Source organism: Xenopus laevis, chromosome 8L, assembly GCF_017654675.1.
Source record: "Xenopus laevis strain J_2021 chromosome 8L, Xenopus_laevis_v10.1, whole genome shotgun sequence".
NCBI classification, from domain to species: domain Eukaryota; kingdom Metazoa; phylum Chordata; class Amphibia; order Anura; family Pipidae; genus Xenopus; species Xenopus laevis.
Genome location: NC_054385.1, coordinates 37,021,790 through 37,040,023, shown reverse-complemented (window position 1 = coordinate 37,040,023; position 18,234 = coordinate 37,021,790). Strand labels below are relative to the sequence as shown.

At 39.1% G+C, this 18,234-nt stretch overlaps 1 protein-coding gene across 3 annotated transcripts in view; it reads left to right on the top strand.

Annotated features, from left to right (window-relative positions):
* The window catches only part of zc3h12b.L (zinc finger CCCH-type containing 12B L homeolog), a 63,073-nt gene extending 46,386 nt beyond the window's left edge, over positions 1 to 16,687 (top strand). For all 3 annotated transcript variants that reach the window (XM_041572709.1, XM_018229791.2, XM_018229792.2), the window contains 5 exons: positions 8,562 to 9,370; positions 10,450 to 10,589; positions 12,622 to 12,856; positions 13,289 to 13,395; positions 14,519 to 16,687. In XM_041572709.1, the coding sequence (XP_041428643.1) occupies positions 8,724 to 9,370; positions 10,450 to 10,589; positions 12,622 to 12,856; positions 13,289 to 13,395; positions 14,519 to 15,939 (2,550 nt within the window). In that variant the 5' untranslated portion in view covers positions 8,562 to 8,723 and the 3' untranslated portion in view covers positions 15,940 to 16,687. The remainder of the gene's footprint in view (positions 1 to 8,561; positions 9,371 to 10,449; positions 10,590 to 12,621; positions 12,857 to 13,288; positions 13,396 to 14,518) is intronic.
* Positions 16,688 to 18,234: the final 1,547 nt, after the last annotated feature.

The window sequence follows — 18,234 nt, the reverse complement described above, 5'->3', positions numbered from 1 at the left end:
GCGGTATTGCCATGTCAATAAATGATTGCAAGTTTTTTTCACCTAAATGATTGCAAGTTTTTTTCACCTAATTTTCTCTTTAACTATACCTGATACGCCTCCAATTATTGATTTGCATATGTTTAATTTCATGGCCGTTGTTATGAGTAGAACCTGATTAAATAACAGATAATTATAACCTGAGCCCAAAATACTTTCAAAATAAAAACAAAACTTGATTTCCTTATAGGTATCTGATTTCTAGTAAAAAATATACTTTTATTTTATGGATATGTATACAGACTATATCATTTTTCTTATCTGCTAGGCCATGCTACTTGCCTATTACCATGAAACCGGATTTCACACCCTCCAAAAACAGAGGGGCGGAGCCTGTTTTTGATCCAGGTGATACAGTATCAGCTAGCATTTGAGACACGAGACTGATGTAGCAAATAAAAAAACAAAAACATTCTTTTAAAAATAGAAACAGTTGAAATATTATTATTTCTATCATACTAGTTAAACATGGTTTGTGTCCCTTTAAAAGAAAAGAAAGCAGAGTTGCTTCACTGATCCTTTACTGCACACAAGTTAATCTATTAAATATTTCAGACTCCCCAACAGGGAAGTGACAAAGTAAAAAATAAATATCATTTCCTCTTGGGGGACTTCCTTAAAAACCACAAGTCATGGGTTTCACTTTGTGACTCAGCCAAAGAAATTATAGATTAATTAAATGCTCGTACCAAACAATGTGACCTTGACTACATCACATGCTCCGTTTAATAAGTAGACTGCACAATCCAGGGTTGTCTTTCTTCAGTTTGGAGATATTCTCCTTTGATAGAGAACTGTTACCTTCGCTTCTTTTATGCTGTATGTACTGTTATACATATCTACATAGTAGCTCAGGTTTAAAGAAAGAAACAGACCAATGACTATAATCGTTTAAATTAAAAAAAAATCCCACTTAAATGCATTTTTATGGCATTTTAGTTATATACTGCCGTTTTTTCTGCAACCAGCACGGAAGCAAAGGGCAGGATTTAGGAATACATTTAAGAACGTCCTTGTGTGAACCCGCTATAAGCAAGTCTAGTCTAAAATATTTGAATATTGAGTACTGTCCTTATTTATATCCTGAAACTGAATCTGCCTTTGCTTTCTTCTGCTGAGCCATTTCCAATGGCCATAATTAAAGCAGGAGGCCAGACTATGCTCCTATGGATATGGGGGGACCAACGGGCTGATAGGAATAATGTTTTTGCATGTTATTAAAGGAAAACGATACCCCACAAACAATGTAGGTCTCTATAAAAATATATTGCATAAAACAGCTCATACGTAAAACCCTGCTTCATGTCAATAAACCATTTTCATAATAATATCCTTTTTTGTAGTATGTGCCGTTGGGTAATCATAAATAGAAAATTGCCATTTTAAAAAATAAAGGCCGCCCCCTGGGATTGTATGATTCACGGTGCACACAAACAAGCCATACTTGTTAGGTCACATGAGCCAATTAACAGACAGAGTTCTGTATTTTGCTTCCACACTTCTTCCTGTTACATTTAGAGGTGCAGTATTTCTGGTCAGGTGATCTCTGAGGCAGCACACAGACCATCACAAAATGGTGGTCCAAGGCAAGAGAGGTAAAATGGCAATATTTACTTAAATATATATTCCAGTTTGGTAAGATTCTTTAATATGCCATTTCATATGATATAAACTATCTGTTGCTAAAATATTCATTTTTCGGGTATAGTTTTCCTTTAATAGGACAGAAAGATATAATATCTCAGGGAAGTTGGCAACATTATAGGTTATACAGAGAAAAAGTTCAAGGGGAACTTAAACAATGTTGCTTTAGTCTAAGCAGCATTCTTGCGTGCATTAAAATATTTAAAGGCTTTCAAAGTTATTAGTAATGGCAATGGGAAGTAGTATTTGTTTAACCCTTTTCTGTTACAGTCACAACTTTAATACCACTGAAAATGTATAATCAATGTACAGGTATGAGATCCGTTATCTGGAAACCCGTTATCCAGTAAGCGCTGAATTACAGGAAGGCCATGTCCCATAGATCTTGGATTTTCTAAAAATAATTTCCTTTTTCTCTGTAATAATAAAACAGTAGCTTGTATTTGATTCCAACTGAGACATTATAAATCCCTATAGAAGGCAAAATCAGCTTATTGGGTTTATTTAGGGGCCGATTCACTAAGCTCGAGTGAAGGATTCGAATGAAAAAAATTCGAATTTCAAAGTATTTTTTGGGTACTTTGACCATCGAATTGGTTAAATTCGTTCGAATACGAACGAAATCGAACGAATCGAACGAAAAATCGTTCGACTATTCGACCATTCGATAGTCGAAGTACTTTCCCTTTAAAAAAAACTTCGACCCCCTACTTCGGCAGATAAAACCTACCGAAGTCAATGTTAGCCTATGGGGAAGGTCCCCATAGGTTTGCTAACCTTTTTTTGATCGAAGGATTTTCCTTCGATCGTTGGATTAAAATCCTTCGAATTGTTCGATTCGAAGGATTTAATCGTTCGATCGAACGAAAAATCCTTCGATCGATCGAACGAACGTTTAGCGCTAAATCCTTCGACTTCGATATTCGAAGTCGAAGGATTTCAATTCGAGGGTCGAATTTCGAAGTATTTTTAACTTCGAAATTCGACCCTTAGTGAATCTGCCCCTTAATGTTTAAATGATATTTTTGTAGACTTAAGACATGACAAATTACAGAAAGATTGGTTATTCTGGATAACAGGTCTATATATTGGAAACTTAGAATTACATTGCAGAAAATAGATTTTGGTGGGCTAGCGCTTTTAAGTGCACTCACTTATGCATGCCCTGTATTAAAGAATGAAAGAATAAATGAAAGGGAAGAAATAATTGGGCGTTTCATACTACAGCTATGGGACCTTTTATCCAGAATGCTTAGGACCTAAGCATTCTGGATTCATACCTTAAGTCGTCTATAAAATCATTGAAATATTAAATAAACCCAAAAGTCTGGTTTTGCTTCCAATAAGGTAAATTATATCTTAGTTGGGATCAAGTAAAAGATATAGTTTTATTAAAAAATAAATAGTTTAAAAACAATGTAACTATTTGGTTAAAATGGAGTCATGGGGAGATGGCCTTCCTGTAATTCAGAGCTTTCCGGATAATGGGTTTCCAGATAACATATCCCATACCTGTATCTGAAACATGAGTTTCTTTCTCACCACTTGCTAAGGGACACATACGTTAATTTTGAAGTTTGCATGAAGCCTGAAACCAGAGACAGATAGAATGTTTGTTGGCCCTGCTTTATTCTCTAGTTACAGCTTGGTAGAGATGGTTCTTTAAAGGCTGTAACATTAACTGTGACTGTAAAATGATAGCATTTATTATTTGTTTGTACATATTGTGTTCAGGCTTATCTATGAGCATTCTCTGAACCCTCACTGCTATTTTAAGGACTCATGGTAACCTAATATTTTTGTACAGGCTTTGACCGTGCCTAAGGAGTTGTCCCTAGCAATGTTCATTTACTATAATGGTTGACGGATCGTGCCCTAGTGATATCATATAAAGCAAAGCTGTCAAGCCCCCCCGCCACCCTATTTTTTCAGGAGTTAACAGATATGGTGTTGTGTCCCCTGGTCTTCGTCATGTTTAAGCATTCCCCCAATTTTTGAAAACTTTCCATGATTTTAGATGGTTTTCACACAAAAATCTCATGTGCGATTGCGCAGCATGGAATCTGTGGCTACAGGAGAGGTGACAAAGCTCCTTAAAGGACCAGTAACAGCAATTTTTTTTAAAAAAATGTTTTTTTAAAAAAAAAAATTGTTTATATGTAATGGAAAAAAACATCAAGACATATTTAACTTTAAGAAATAACTTACTGATACTCCACTTGTCAGGGCCCGAAGGCACAATTTGCAGTGCGGACCAAGAAGGAAGCGGTATAGGAAGAACACAGTTCGTGGTACAGAAGGGTTAAGCAGAAGAGCCGTCAGTTCAGGCAAAGGTCCGTTCAGGCGGCAAGATATCGTGGTCAGGATTCAGGCTAGGGTCAAGGATCAGGAATACAATCAATAACACACCCAGGAACTCAGGATAGTGGAACCTATTATCGGCACTGGGTGGATCTTCTGGCGTCCTTTAATAGGCAGAACTTCGCGCCAAAAACCTGCTTGATGACGTCATAGGAGTTCCTTACACCGCTTGCGCCCCACTTCATAAAAGGCGACGGGGCGGCGATCCATCATGCGGCTCTCGATTTCTCCTCCTTGGCAATCACCTATAGAAGGCAGGGATGAGAAATTGAGCGCCGCACGATGGATCGTCGCCCAGTTGCCTTTTCTGAAGAGGAGCGCAAGCGGAGTATCGGTAAGTTATTTCTCAATAAAGACTTTGCAGTTTTAAAGTTAAATATATCTTGGTGGCTTTTTTTTCGTTATATACAAACACATTTTTTCATAAAAATGTTGATGTTTCTGGTTATTTAGAGGAACAGTGTTTTAAAGTAATCAAAGTATAGTGTATTGCTGTGCTGGTAAAACTGCTGTGTTTGCTTCAGAAACACTACTATAGTTTATATAAACAAGCTGCTGTGTAGCAATAGGGGCAGCCATTCAAATCTGAAAAAGGAGAAAAGGCTCAGGATACACAATCGATAACTGATAAGCTCTGTAGTATACAATGGGATTCTTAAAGGAACAGCAACACCAAAAAATGAAAGTGTTTTAAAGTATGTGTAACCTGAGCCTTTTCTCCTTTGAATGGCTGCCCCCATTGCTACATAGAAGCATATTTATATAAACATTAGTGGTGTTTCTGAAGCAAACACACCCGTTTCACCAGTGCAGGGCAACACTGCATTATATATTTATTATTTTACACTTTAAGAACGTATCTGTTATCTACTGTGTATCCTGTGACTTAATCAGCCGCCCCCATGGCTACACAGCAGCATGTTTATATAAACTATTGTAGAGTTTTTGAAGTTTTACCAGTGCATCAATACATTATATTTTCATTACTTTTAAACACATTCATTTTTTTGGTGTTACTGTTCCTTTAAAAGGGGTTTAAACAACAGGAGAGCCAGTGGGGGTGATAAAGAAGTTTGTTGTTGGCCAGCCTGTGAGACAATGGAAGGCTATAACTGCGCGCTGAGCCAATGATCCCTTCATAGAAGCAAAAATAAAATTCATTTCATTTGTTAATATTTGCAAGGAAAAATCGATACTATACATGCGTAGAGCATCCATTTGTGACAGTCATTAAAGGATGTATATGTGTTCAGAGGGAGCCATCTCCTTAACCAATAATAGATTTTGCTAGTGTATAATGATGGCACCATACACTTCCTCCCATAACATCAGCTGTAAGTGCACCCTGCCACAAAATGTCAAGTACTCTCATAAGAGAAGCCATGTTTTTCAGTGTGTTTCAGTGATGTAATTGTTGCTAATTAAAGAAGAGCACGCAAAAATATCCGGAAACTATGACGCTTGTTTTCCAGAACGGCTCCTTCAACTTGAGCGAAAAAAGTAAATTGATCATAGAAGGAAATTAGTTTTGCAAGCTTTATAGTGGATATAAACACACACACACACAAAAATTGTTTGCCTAATGAAAGAAAATAGGATTCTAAGCAGTTTTCCTGTCTGCGTCTATTGCACATTGAGCATCTTTTTGGCTTATTGGTTTTTGTTATTTCTTGAGCATGTTATGTTTATGACTCCTACAAACATGCAATTGGTCTGAGCACTTCTTCACTCTCTGTCGAAGGAAGCATAAATGGGAGCGACATAATGAAATTTCACCGTATAATACACACCCTATATCTTGATTGGATAAAAATCATGCAGATCGGCAAGTATTATTATACTTCTTATCCATTTAAATGACTCAATGGGGATTTCCATTATTTTGTATTTGCTATTGTCACTTTGGCTGCCAGCCTGGCAGTTATTATTATTATTTTTTTATTATTATTATTATTATTAACATTTATTTATATAGCGCCACTGGCACCAATGTTTTAAAAAACCTCGGTGCCAGGGCCCACCTTACAAGTTAAAAAAAAAATTAGGGCCCCAAAAAATATTTTTTTACAAAAACATTGGTGGCAGGGGCCTATAGAATAAAATAATTCATTGGTGGCCAGGGGATCAAAAAAAAACACACACACACAAATTGGTGTTCAGTAGAATTGAACTCGTGGCTTCAGGACTTCAACTTCGCCTCCTTTCGTGACTTTTTTTGCCGCTTCAGGACTTCAATTTCGGCTGTTTTTGTGACTTCGGGTCTTTTCGCCGCTTCAGGAGTTCAGCTTTTCAGCACTTCTGTTTGGGATTCAAAAATGGCTGCAAATCTTCGGCGCTAGCAAGGGGGGCCCGGCTCTTTCAAAAGTGCAGCACTGCCAGGCCCCCCTTCATGCCCAGGCCGGGGACACTTGTCCCCCCTGTCCCCCACTGATGGCGGCCCTGAGCGCCAGCATATATCACGGCGCTGGTTATTTGACCTACTACAGGGCTTCACCCCTGGTATAAACTGGTAAGGTAGCAACAAATGGTCTCTACATTATGTAGTCTCCTACTGTCACAAGTAAAGGCCAAGAATAGTTTTAACAATAAAAATGCTGTGTCAGTAACAGGCATGATTGTTGGGTCGGACCAAAGCTGCTGTTTGCTGCAAAAAAAACCCAGCTGGACTGAAGAATATAAAGAATGATTCTTACAGACATTAGTGTTCTATTTTCATCCATTGACTTGGAGTGCATGATTCAGATCCATCTGCCTGCGTTCAATTAATGTGTGGACAATGAGAGCTCAAGATGTGTACAGACCCAGCATTGTCACTGCAGCACTTGTTTCTATTTACAGAGTGGCAACTCAATGACTATCACCAGGATCAGACTGGGCCGATGGGACACCGGGAAAAATACGGCGGGCCCGTTCCCTGCACTCTTTCTCCTTACCTCCCTCTCCCTGCAGAGAAGACTTTGCAGCTGTCCCCCAGTCTGATGCTGATCACAGCCAAGCATAAACTTTTTCATGGAGCCCAATGGCTGAAAATGCAGAACAGTGTGAACAGCACGTGCTTGATAAATAGAGTTTCTGCTATATGCCTATTGTTTCATACTACACAATTCTGTGATTAATGTTTTCTCATTTTTAGCCTTAAAGGGGATGTTCGCCTTAAAATTACAGTTTAGCTTGATGTAGAGAGTGATATTCTGAGACAATTTGCAGTTGGTTTTCATTTATTTGTGTTTTTTGAGTTATTTTGCTTTTTAGGCTAGGACCAGAAGCTGCTGAAATCCACAGGCCGATTTCAGCCTCTACCGCAAGCAGAAGCCTCCTTCTTCAGTCGCATCCGGATCCCTTGTGTTGGCTCAGACCCGAACACACTCTGCAGATTTCAGTGCGAAATACAAAGTATCGTGTCTCTTCGTCAAAATTCGCAAGTGTGTTCACACCCCGGAGCCAACACAAGGGTTCCAGACTAAGAAATAAGGACACTAGTGCTCGTAGTAGGGGCTGCTCGGCCTGCTGAAGCAGTGGGCTAATTTCGGCCCATCTGGTCTAAGGTTAAAGCATACCGCCCAACATTTTAGAAATAGAAAGAAGGACAAAATGTTTCACTACGCCCATTTGTGTGGCCACACCCCCTAACTATCATGTTCATTTTACAAAATATGGCAGGTTATGAAAGTTTGAACACATTTCTATAGGTTATTACTGTTTTGCTAATGAAGGTGAATTGCCCTTTAAACTGCAAGTCACAGTTTCCCCAAGAGACCTGCTTATCTTAAATGGTTACAAAGGTGTCTAAGTATCTATTCTGGGCTCTCTGCCTAAAGCCTCTTATTTTTAGAAACTTTGTATATTTTCCTGGCTGTTCAGTGCAGGAGATCAAAGAGAAAGCCGGGACATTTCAGTAACAAACCCTGCTTTCAAAAACTTGACTGTCCAGCGAAAAATGGGACAGTTGGGAGGTATGGTCTAAAGGTGAACCATCCATTTAAACAAATAATGCAGAGGGAGTTCAAGGAGCTCAGACTAACTCCCTTAAGCAGAAATTTGTCACTTTCATCATCAATAATTTATATAGCTCCGGCAAGTTACTTACCAATTTACATTAATTTAGAACAAGAATTTAACAAACAACAATTACAGAGAAAAAAAAATAGGATCAGAGGGCCCTACTTGCAAGATCTTACAATCTAAAGGATTTTGGTAGTAGACCGGGATATAGTCCCAATCCCCCACCCTCCCAATTATTAGTCATAGCCCCCTAAAAATGATTTAGTTTAAGAGAATATTGAAGATAGGCAGATGTTGGAAAAGTAAGTCATTGTATCCTTTATATAGAGCTAAAATATTAATACAGTGCTTGTGTATCAGTCTCTGCCTCGGGGACTCTGAGATACCTACACATACTAGTGTCAATCTTATAAGGAACTATTAACATGCCTGTTTGTTTTTGGAGTGTGGGATAATATTCTACATTGAAATGATTTTGTAGAATGAAGCAGTAACCTATTTTTCCTCTATTGCAGTAATCCTCTCCGAATGTATCCGAATGCTCAAAGCAAGAAACACTAACATTGGATCTCGGGAAGGTCTCGCCCAGTCTTCATGATGCTGCTGAATATCCATCTTTGCCAGTACTGAAAGTAAAAGAGAAGAGCTTGGGGATCTCTGGCTGCCAGCTCAACGTGATGACGGCCTGGTCCATGGTCAAGAAACTGGAAATGGAAAAGAGGCCCTCTAAAGAGAGGGCAGCTGCAAAAGAGATGGAGTACTCACAGGATCTGGGAGACTGCAGTGGGGAATCTGACGAATGGACCAGCTCGGAAAGTGAAGCAGAGCAACAAATAGGGCGGAGTGGACTGAGGGGATATGGTAACACCTTATTTAAGGAAGCAGATATCTCTAGCAAACCCCATCGTCAGCTGTGCAGGTCTCCTTGTCTGGACCGTCCTAGTTTCTCTCAGAGCAGCATTCAGGTCCCTATAGACAACCAAATAAAACTTGCGGAGGCAAAGAGCAATCTTGACAGGGAATACCAAGCAAAGATGGACTTTGCCTTAAAGTTGGGCTATTGTGGGGAACAGATACAAGCTGTCCTTAACAAGCTGGGCGCAGAAGCACTTATTAATGACATCTTGGCTGAGCTGGTGAGGCTGGGCAACAAGGGAGAGTCAGAGACACAGAGCAGTGGAAGTGGGAGCAGTGGAATCCTGGTACCCAGGGGACCCTGTACCAAAGAGATTGCAAGTCCAGAACTGTCTTTAGAAGATGAAATCGTAGACAACACTGAAAATCTAAGGCCTATTGTTATTGATGGAAGCAATGTGGCCATGAGGTATGGGTATCAGTTGAAATTAATTAAATGCTGCTTAATTGGTTGCTATGGGTTACTAGACCAGTAGCAAACTTTAAACATTGTTTTACATTACACTCCAAGTGCCTATTTCCATTTACAACTTGAGCCAGTGCCATTGTATTGTATACATAAAATATTTCTATTCATGTGCTCAAGGATATGTGCCTTTTCTTTTATATAGTTAAGAAGGTGTTAAAACAAATTGACACATATATCAAAGCAAATAGATGTGTTTCCAGTTTGGTAATTTGGGTTCTACTGTTTTAGCTGTTTAACACTATTCTGCTGTGTGGGGTGTTAGAGCAGTAGGTACTCTAACACAACTCTGAATCGTTAATCCCTGCTGCAGATTACAAATGGGATTTAAGGATTTTAACATAAACAAGTGGTTAAATATAAAGCCATGGTTATTTAACTACCTTTAACTCTTGTTAAAATAATGAATAATGATAAATAATCCACTCAATCTATGTTAGTGAATTCTGACCAGTAGTGGGTTATTTATTAAAGTCCAAATGCCAAAAACGCAAAAACTGTTGAGGTTTTTTTTAACTATAAAATCTGAATTTTTAGTGGGAAAAAAACTAAATTTTTTTGTGATTCATTATACAAGTAGGATGGAAAAAGTCCGAATCCGGAAATACTCCATCTCCAAGCTGCTGGGGTCCTGTAGAAGTCAATGGCAAAGGTCCCATTTACAATTTGAAGATATCATGGTCTGCGCTGAGTTTCAGCCAAAAATCATGAAAAATTTGAGCGTTTCGGGCAAAAAACCCAGAAAAATTTTGTTATTCTTCGCAAAACCCCAAATTTTTTTAGTTGTGTGCCGAACCGATTTTATCAAGTTTTTTCAACGATAAATAAGGTCAAATCGTGGATTCTAGTTTGGTCGGAATTTTTTTTACTTAAAAAATCAGAAATAAATTGGCACAATTTGATTTGACTACTTATCAAAGCTGATCTGTTTATAGATGTAGAATTAACTACCTGAGTACTGAACAGTATACAACCACCATAAATATCTGTACTCTGTCTGAACGAATGCTTCCATTTTGCAGCCATGGGAATAAAGAGGTCTTCTCCTGCCGAGGGATACAGCTGGCTGTGGAGTGGTTCTTGGAGAAAGGCCATAAGGATATTACTGTGTTTGTGCCAGCATGGAGGAAAGAGCAGTCCCGCCCCGACGCACCAATCACAGGTAAGAAAGATCATCTGCCATAAACATGTTATCTCACCCTAATTACCCTGGCTTTTACTTTGCATTAGTGGATTAGTTCGGTTTTTGAATCCATTAATTGCATTTACTGTATAGTTAAGCAAAAAATGTCATGCATTAAAGGTGACTGCAGCTGAGTAAAGCATTACGCTGGTTTTTTTTAACAGTGCCAATAACCATGGAAATAAAAGCAATACACATTATTGCTTTGCAGTGTGTCACATGATGTCCCACCCATAAGGAAGTACGTATGGGCCTGTGAATCTGCAAAAGTATGATATATCTGCATTTAAAAAAAATCACCATTGCATTGTTAATACGATTTATATAAAAAGTACTATTAAACAAATCCTATTCAGTATGTTGAAACTGAAGGAACATTTCATGAGTTGTGCAATGCCCAACGCTTCATAGTATTATCAGTGCCACCTTCCTACAGAGATAAACCTCTGCTTTATCAAGATTGTTCTAATCAGTCTCATGCCCCACTGGGTGGAGCTTTCAGTCCAAGGTCTTTGTTTCACACAAGTCAAAGTCTATGGTCAGTTTCATCAGTAGCCAATTAGCCTTCATGTATGCCTTGAGTGTGCGAGGAAAGCAGGGTGCCTGGAGAACACAGGAAGAACTTACAAACTCCTTGCACATAGCGTCTAGGCAAGAATGGAACCCGGGAACCAAGCACTGCAAGGCAGGAGCGGTAACCACCGCGATGACATATCTCCACTCTATTGCCAAAAGCTTTTCCTAGATTTCTGTGATGGGATATGGTCCATTTATTAAGGTGCATTTAACCAATATCTTCCCTCTACATAAAACCTGCACATTGCTGAAGAAGAGAAACCCCCTTCCAAAACCTCCTATGCTCAGGTCTCGTTGGATGTACTTTTGTTATCTGCACTGCCCTAGAAAATCATTTAGCCAAGTTGTTCTGTTGACCTTAAATGCATTAGTATATGTGAATGACGTCCTTTTCTTTTTATGTATTCCGTTGTCCGTTCCATTCATTTCATTAACGGGGTCAACTTTCTCTCAACTTCTTCTCTTTACATTTTTTTCTTCTTTATAGATGGCTGTGCAAATCTCGCCGCTATACTGAATGGGTGTTTTTTATCACTGAACTGTACACAATGACATTTCCCCAGTTAGGTCTATTACACTTATTGCATTACTAGCCGTCCTTTTTAGTGCCTGCAACTGAGTACGTTTAGTGCAGACACTGCACCCACTTATACATCTATCCGCATTAGACAAAGACATGGAAATTTGTTGTTCTTTCTGCATGTGTGGCAGAGTTTACATTCACTGCAAAGTTCTTTTGTGACATGAGATATTAAGGCAAAAAGATTACAGGCTTCTCATTGAGATTTGGGTTATTATAGAGCCACCCTGAGATTCACCTTAAAGTGGAACTATCGTGAAAATAAAAAAATTCATAAAGGCTTCATCGTACTTAAATAAGAAAGTTTCTAAATACAATCAACTAAATATTATGTACCATCTCTGAAATAATCCAGTTCATCTTCACTATTCCTCTCTCAGCATCTGTTTCTCTTCATTCTCTCTTCTTGCAGGAGTTGGGTGTCAGATAATTATTGACGGTTAGATCCTATATATCTTATAGGGAGGCTCCTTTTGCCTAGAAGATGTATTAGAGTTCACTCTATTAAACTCACCAGACATCATGTCTCTCTACATGCAGAATTTGTGCAAAAGGCAGTTAGTGAAAGAAATAGTGAAGATAAACTTACAATATATATAAACAATGCAGAATATTTAATTAATTGTATTTACATAGTTTCTTATTTCAGTATGCTCAAGCTTATATTAATTTAAAATTTTTGCGATAGTTCTCCTTTAAGATGTATTACAGGTCTTCCATTCCTTGCCAGCTAACGACAAAGTTCCACTAGCTCACTAAGGGAAAGAAAAGAAATGCACTGAATATATATGTTTTTTTTTGTACATTTGAACACAGACATTAATGTAAATGTGTCCCTCCTCTTATTTTCCACAGAGCAGGAGATTCTACGGAAACTGGAGAAGGAGAAGATTTTGGTATTTACACCTTCCCGCAGGGTGCAGGGCAGGAGAGTGGTGTGTTACGATGATCGATTCATAGTTAAGCTTGCCTTTGATTCTGATGGAATTATTGTATCCAACGACAACTATCGCGACCTCCAGAATGAGAAACCAGAGTGGAAGAAATTTATAGAAGAGCGCCTCCTTATGTACTCATTTGTGAATGACAAGTATGTATGCATCGCTTTTTATGCATTTCAAAAATATTTGTAACATAAAAAGTTATCTATAAAGGCCAGAGACTTATATTTAAAGGTCTGTATGCCTAATTGTGAGGCCAAACAGTGTTTATATTTTAATTGAACTCATTTAATTGTCCAGCCCATCAATACCTTGTAGCTCTGACATCCTGAAACCTTTTCTATGCAGGTCTATAGAGCATTATGTCAGTCATGCTAGACTTGAGAGGCCTCCAATAGACTGGTATCAATTTAAATAGTGCTACAGTTTTTCGCTCCCAGCCCAGCATGACTGATGGAATACCTTCTCCTGGACGTGCACAAAGAGGGTGTCAAAGCTTCTCAGTATCTGCAGTCTGAAGAGTAAGAGGGTTATTGAAAATTGAAATACAAAAGCCACTATAACCACTGATGTGTCTGCAGGTTTATGCCTCCAGATGATCCTTTGGGAAGGCATGGCCCCAGTTTGGAAAATTTCCTGCGAAAAAAGCCAGTTATCCCTGAGCACAAGAAGCAACCCTGTCCTTATGGTAAGTTAACATGTGAATAAGTAAACAAGTAGATTTTTGAGACAAACTTTATTTGTCTTATATTTAAATAGTTCCTTGTACCAGTGATTTTGTGTGTTGCTATTGCACTCAGGCCTCAGGCAGCAGCAGCAGCCCCAGAATCTCCCCTATAGATAACCCACTTAAAAAGTAGACCGTTTTACTGTAAATATAATAGGTGTCATATAGACATCTGGTAAAAATAAAAAAGGGCTGATGGGAATCGTCCTTGGCTGGAGTCCACTGGGAGATCCTCTGGTTCAGGACGGAACAGTCTGACCTTGAGTAAGTAGGACTCATAACCATAAGGGAGAAATTCTACTTTTATCTCTTTGCAGTATGTTGTCTTAATGCATTTCTTTATAAGGTAGTATGGAATCTGTTATCCAGGAAGCCCTAAATAATATTTATTTTAAACAAATAAGTATTTGTTTTGCCACCTTATACTCAATGCTAATTAAGGCCGTATAAATTCATGTTTACTTTATTTATTAGATCTTACATCATGGGTGTCCAAAAGGTAGACCAGGATCCACCAATAGACCTTTAGTTGGTGATCAGTAGATCTCAAGATACTGACAACAAACAGATTGTCTAAATCACCCTCCTGTTTTATTCTTTTCATTCAGATTTTTAGTATGTTAAGGTTACATAAGAAATAGTTGTTTTTTAAACACAGAAATATAAATTCTTTTATAAATCAATATAATATTTAAATAATATTTTCCATGGAACAGAATGCTAACAGTGATATTATGGATGTAGATCATAATGGGAAAACATCACTAAAAGTAGACCCCTCATTAGTAAAGTATGGGCACTCCTACTTTACATGTTTCAGTAGCCTAAAGGCACATTCACTCCACATTATAGAATCTCAGCTGTTTTAGTTCTTGTTTTCATAGTAGTTTTGTTTTCATATTAGTGCAGCAGACCAAGGAATCTGCAAGTTGTAGATTGTGTTTAGGAAAGAAACGAGACAAGGGCATTATCAGTGAACCTACTGCTTAAAGTAACTTTAAGGAAAATGTAAGTTTGCTCCAGCATAGAAGGTAGTGCCATTAAGCAGCAGGTAAGCTATTCATTTCTTCAATTTGTCTTTTAGGTAAAAAATGCACATATGGGCACAAGTGTAAATATTACCATCCTGAACGTGTGAACCAACCTCTGCGCTCAGTGGCAGATGAGCTAAGGATAAGTGCAAAACTGTCAGCGGTGAAGACTATGAGTGAAGGTGCTCTGATGAAATGTGGAATGGTGCCATCCTGCTTAAGGGGAGATGGGATCATTGAAACAAAGCGTATTGCCCCCAAGAGGCAGTCAGACCCTAGCATCCGTTCTGCAGCCGTGGAACCAGAGCAGAGGCTCTCGGCAGCTCGCAAATCTGAAGCCAATTCTGTGCCATCCCTGGTGTCTGCTCTGAGCGTCCCAATCCTTCCCCCTACAAAGAGCCATGCTGTTAGTGCTTTGAATACCCGATCAGCTAGCAGCCCATCACAGTTCTCCCACCAGAAGTCATCTCTGGAGCACATGGGGAGTGTTCATTATCCTCCTATCCTGGTGACCAACAGTCATGGCAACTCAGTGAGCTATACAGAAGAGTACCCGAAATATGAGTCTCTAGGAGACCATGGATATTACTCCATGATCAGTGATTTTTCTAACCTGAGTATTAGCAGCATGCATAGCTCAGAATATTACCAGCCAGAACAGGAACGAGCAGGTTTTTCCAGGAACTCAAGCCCTTGCCCAGAAAGCTGCGTGAGTCACAACAGCAGTGACTCCTACTCCTCTTATAGTGACCTGTATCTAGGTATATCTGACCCTGGCCTTGAAGATAACATGAAGCCTTCAAGGCAACCACAAAGCCGCCTGCAGCCATTTGCTCATGGTTATCATGAAGCCTTAACCAGAGTTCAGAGCTATGGGCAAGAGCAGCCAATGCAAGCTTCACGGAAACAATCCTCTTCCCATTTAGCCCTTCATATTCAACATCCGCTCGTTGGGGCACGATCCAGCTGCCCAGGAGATTACCCAGGACAGGAGAACATGCACCCTGGTGCCAATGCTCAGCCAGGTAGGGCATTGGTTATGACCCGAATGGATAGCATATCAGATTCTCGCCTCTATGAGAGCAATCCCATGAGGCAAAGGAGACCCCCACTGTGTCGGGAGCAGCATGCTAGCTGGGACCCCTTACCATGTCCCACAGATTCATATGGCTACCATTCATACCCACTGAGCAGCAACCTGATGCAGCCCTGCTATGAACCAGTCATGGTTAGGAGCATGCCTGAGAAGATGGAGCAGCTCTGGCAATCCCCCTACTGGCCCCCAATGTCAGGGGAACCTAGAGAGCAACATATCATTCCAGAGCATCAGTATCAGACCTACAAGAACCTTTGCAACATCTTTCCACCAGGAATTGTCCTCTCTGTGATGGAGAAGAACCCACATATGACAGATGCCCAACAACTTGCAGCCATCATTGTTTCACGGTTACGGTCAGGTCATCATCATTGCTAGTGGACAACAGTATTTGAACCTGAATTCATTTTGCTACATGAGTAGAAGTCGTGTTACACAGTTCTGTGCCACTGATTTAGGATTTTAATAGACATACAACCCTTTATTTATTCTTTTTAAAGCTGAGATTAGAGGTTTTACTGCATTCCTGGCGGAGTGCATATTTTATGGCCTAGTTCTTTTTCCATGCTAAGCCTGCATGACAGGTTGTGTCACTGGAGGGAAGTACTGCTCCTTTCAATTCTGAGTACAGAAGATGGAAGGGGTGTTTTAATCCCTCACATGCTGGAGGTAACAGCAACTTATTACAGCACAGTCTGCTTGCATTCTGGTGTGTTGAGATTCAAGCTGTGCGGAAAAAACAAACTGTTCATATTGTTAGCAATTTGAATGCATGCATTCGTATGTATTTGCAGTGTGGAATCAGTATAAATGTATGTGTGAATACATACATATGTGTGTATATATACATATATAGAATATTAACTTAGTTACTATCAGTTCTCTTGACTGTAGATGAGGTCCTTTCTTTGTTGCTGAAAGCCACAAAGTAACCCCCCCCCTTAATTTATTTACATTCCCAGACCTTTGTCTACTTTTTAACACCCCCACTCCTTTAAACCTTTTTGATGTTGTAATTGGAAAATATTACTTTATAATACACAAGAGCCATGAATATATCCTGTAAATGATATCCTTATAAACGGGGCTTAGTGATGTCATCGGTTATCATCAGAGCTTCGTGATGTCATTTCTGTCACATGACTCACAGGAAACGTGTGTATTATAATAAATAAAGTACCCCCTGTTGCAAAATGAGAGGATATAAGAAGTCATCTGGGAATTCCATGACCTGTATTAAAGCTCTCCTCGGTAACTTATAATATAATTATATTTTGCAAGAGGGGTTACTTTATTCACTATATAAACTTAAACAAGCTGTGACAGGATGATTAATAGCACCTTTATTAATATAGTGAATAAAGTACCCCCTATTGTAAAATATAAGGATATTATAAGTTACTGAGGAGTTTCATGATCATATAACCTTCTATACAGGTCATGGAACTCTGATATCCTCATATTTTCCAAAAGGGGTATTTTATTTATTATAATACACAAGTTTTAGTGTCATGTGACAAAAATGCCATCACTACTCACTGTTTATAAAATGACATCACTAGTCACCGTTTATAAGGATATCATTTACAGGATATTCAATGTTGCCCAACCCTTTCATCCGTAGTTTTACCCCTTAACATTGCTTCAACTACACTGGTCCATATAGCTTGAGTTCTATTTAAGTACTCGCCATTTTATGGTGGGGATATAGCAAAGCGTTACAAAATAGCGGAACACTAAAGAGCAACATGCTGTGTTTAGCATGTCATTAACCACAAGCCATTTGGTTGGGCAGTGTATAATCTAAAGTGGGCCTGAAAGCTGGAATCATTTCATAAAAAAAACATAACGCAGGTCAAGCAGACAAACACTTGTTGCTCTATGCAGGGGACAGCAATGGCTTCATCCACCATTCCCAAACCAATGTTTAGGGGGTTATTTATTAAAAGCTGAATGTTAAAATCACGAGTTTTTCCGAAATCCGATTAAATCCAGGTTTTTTTTTTATTAAAAAATAAGCTAAAATCGGGCATGAGAGTTTGGTCGTGGTTTTTTAAAATAAATTGGGATTTTAGTAAATAACCCCTTTTAATGCATGTAAGGTCCTCAGGGCAAGCAACTCTGCCTGCGAGTTCTGAATTATTTGCCACAGGCATGAAGCCTCTCCCCATAGCAAAGGTTTGCTTCCAAGTTGCACTTTCCTCCCTGTGATGGATGATTCTATGTATATACCTGTACATTATACACAAGTAGCAGATAACTCTGCCTATCTAGGCACTTTCTTGCTTGGTTTCTGCTTAGCTAAAAATCTTATTTTATTTGATAAGAAATCTGCTGTATAATACTATGAAATTTTGAAGCCTCGCCCACGCTTGGTCTAACCAAGGCTTGGGCTTTTTCATGGCTTCAGGTGTGTGGGAGTTTTTTTTCATGAAAGTGGAGAAGGGCCACACTGAGAGCCCTTTTGTTTCTTCATGAGAAGGTGATAAACTGCCTAAATGTTTCTTAATCTGAAACAAACGGAACGTCTGGCTGCCGTCAGGGTTTTCTCTGGCCTTCTGGGGACGGGTGCTCGGCTGCCCTCACGGGGTGCGTATACAAGGAAACGTCTAAAGGGGAAGAACGCAGGCCTCCATCTTATTTGCTCAAGATAGAATCCTGAATGATCACAAA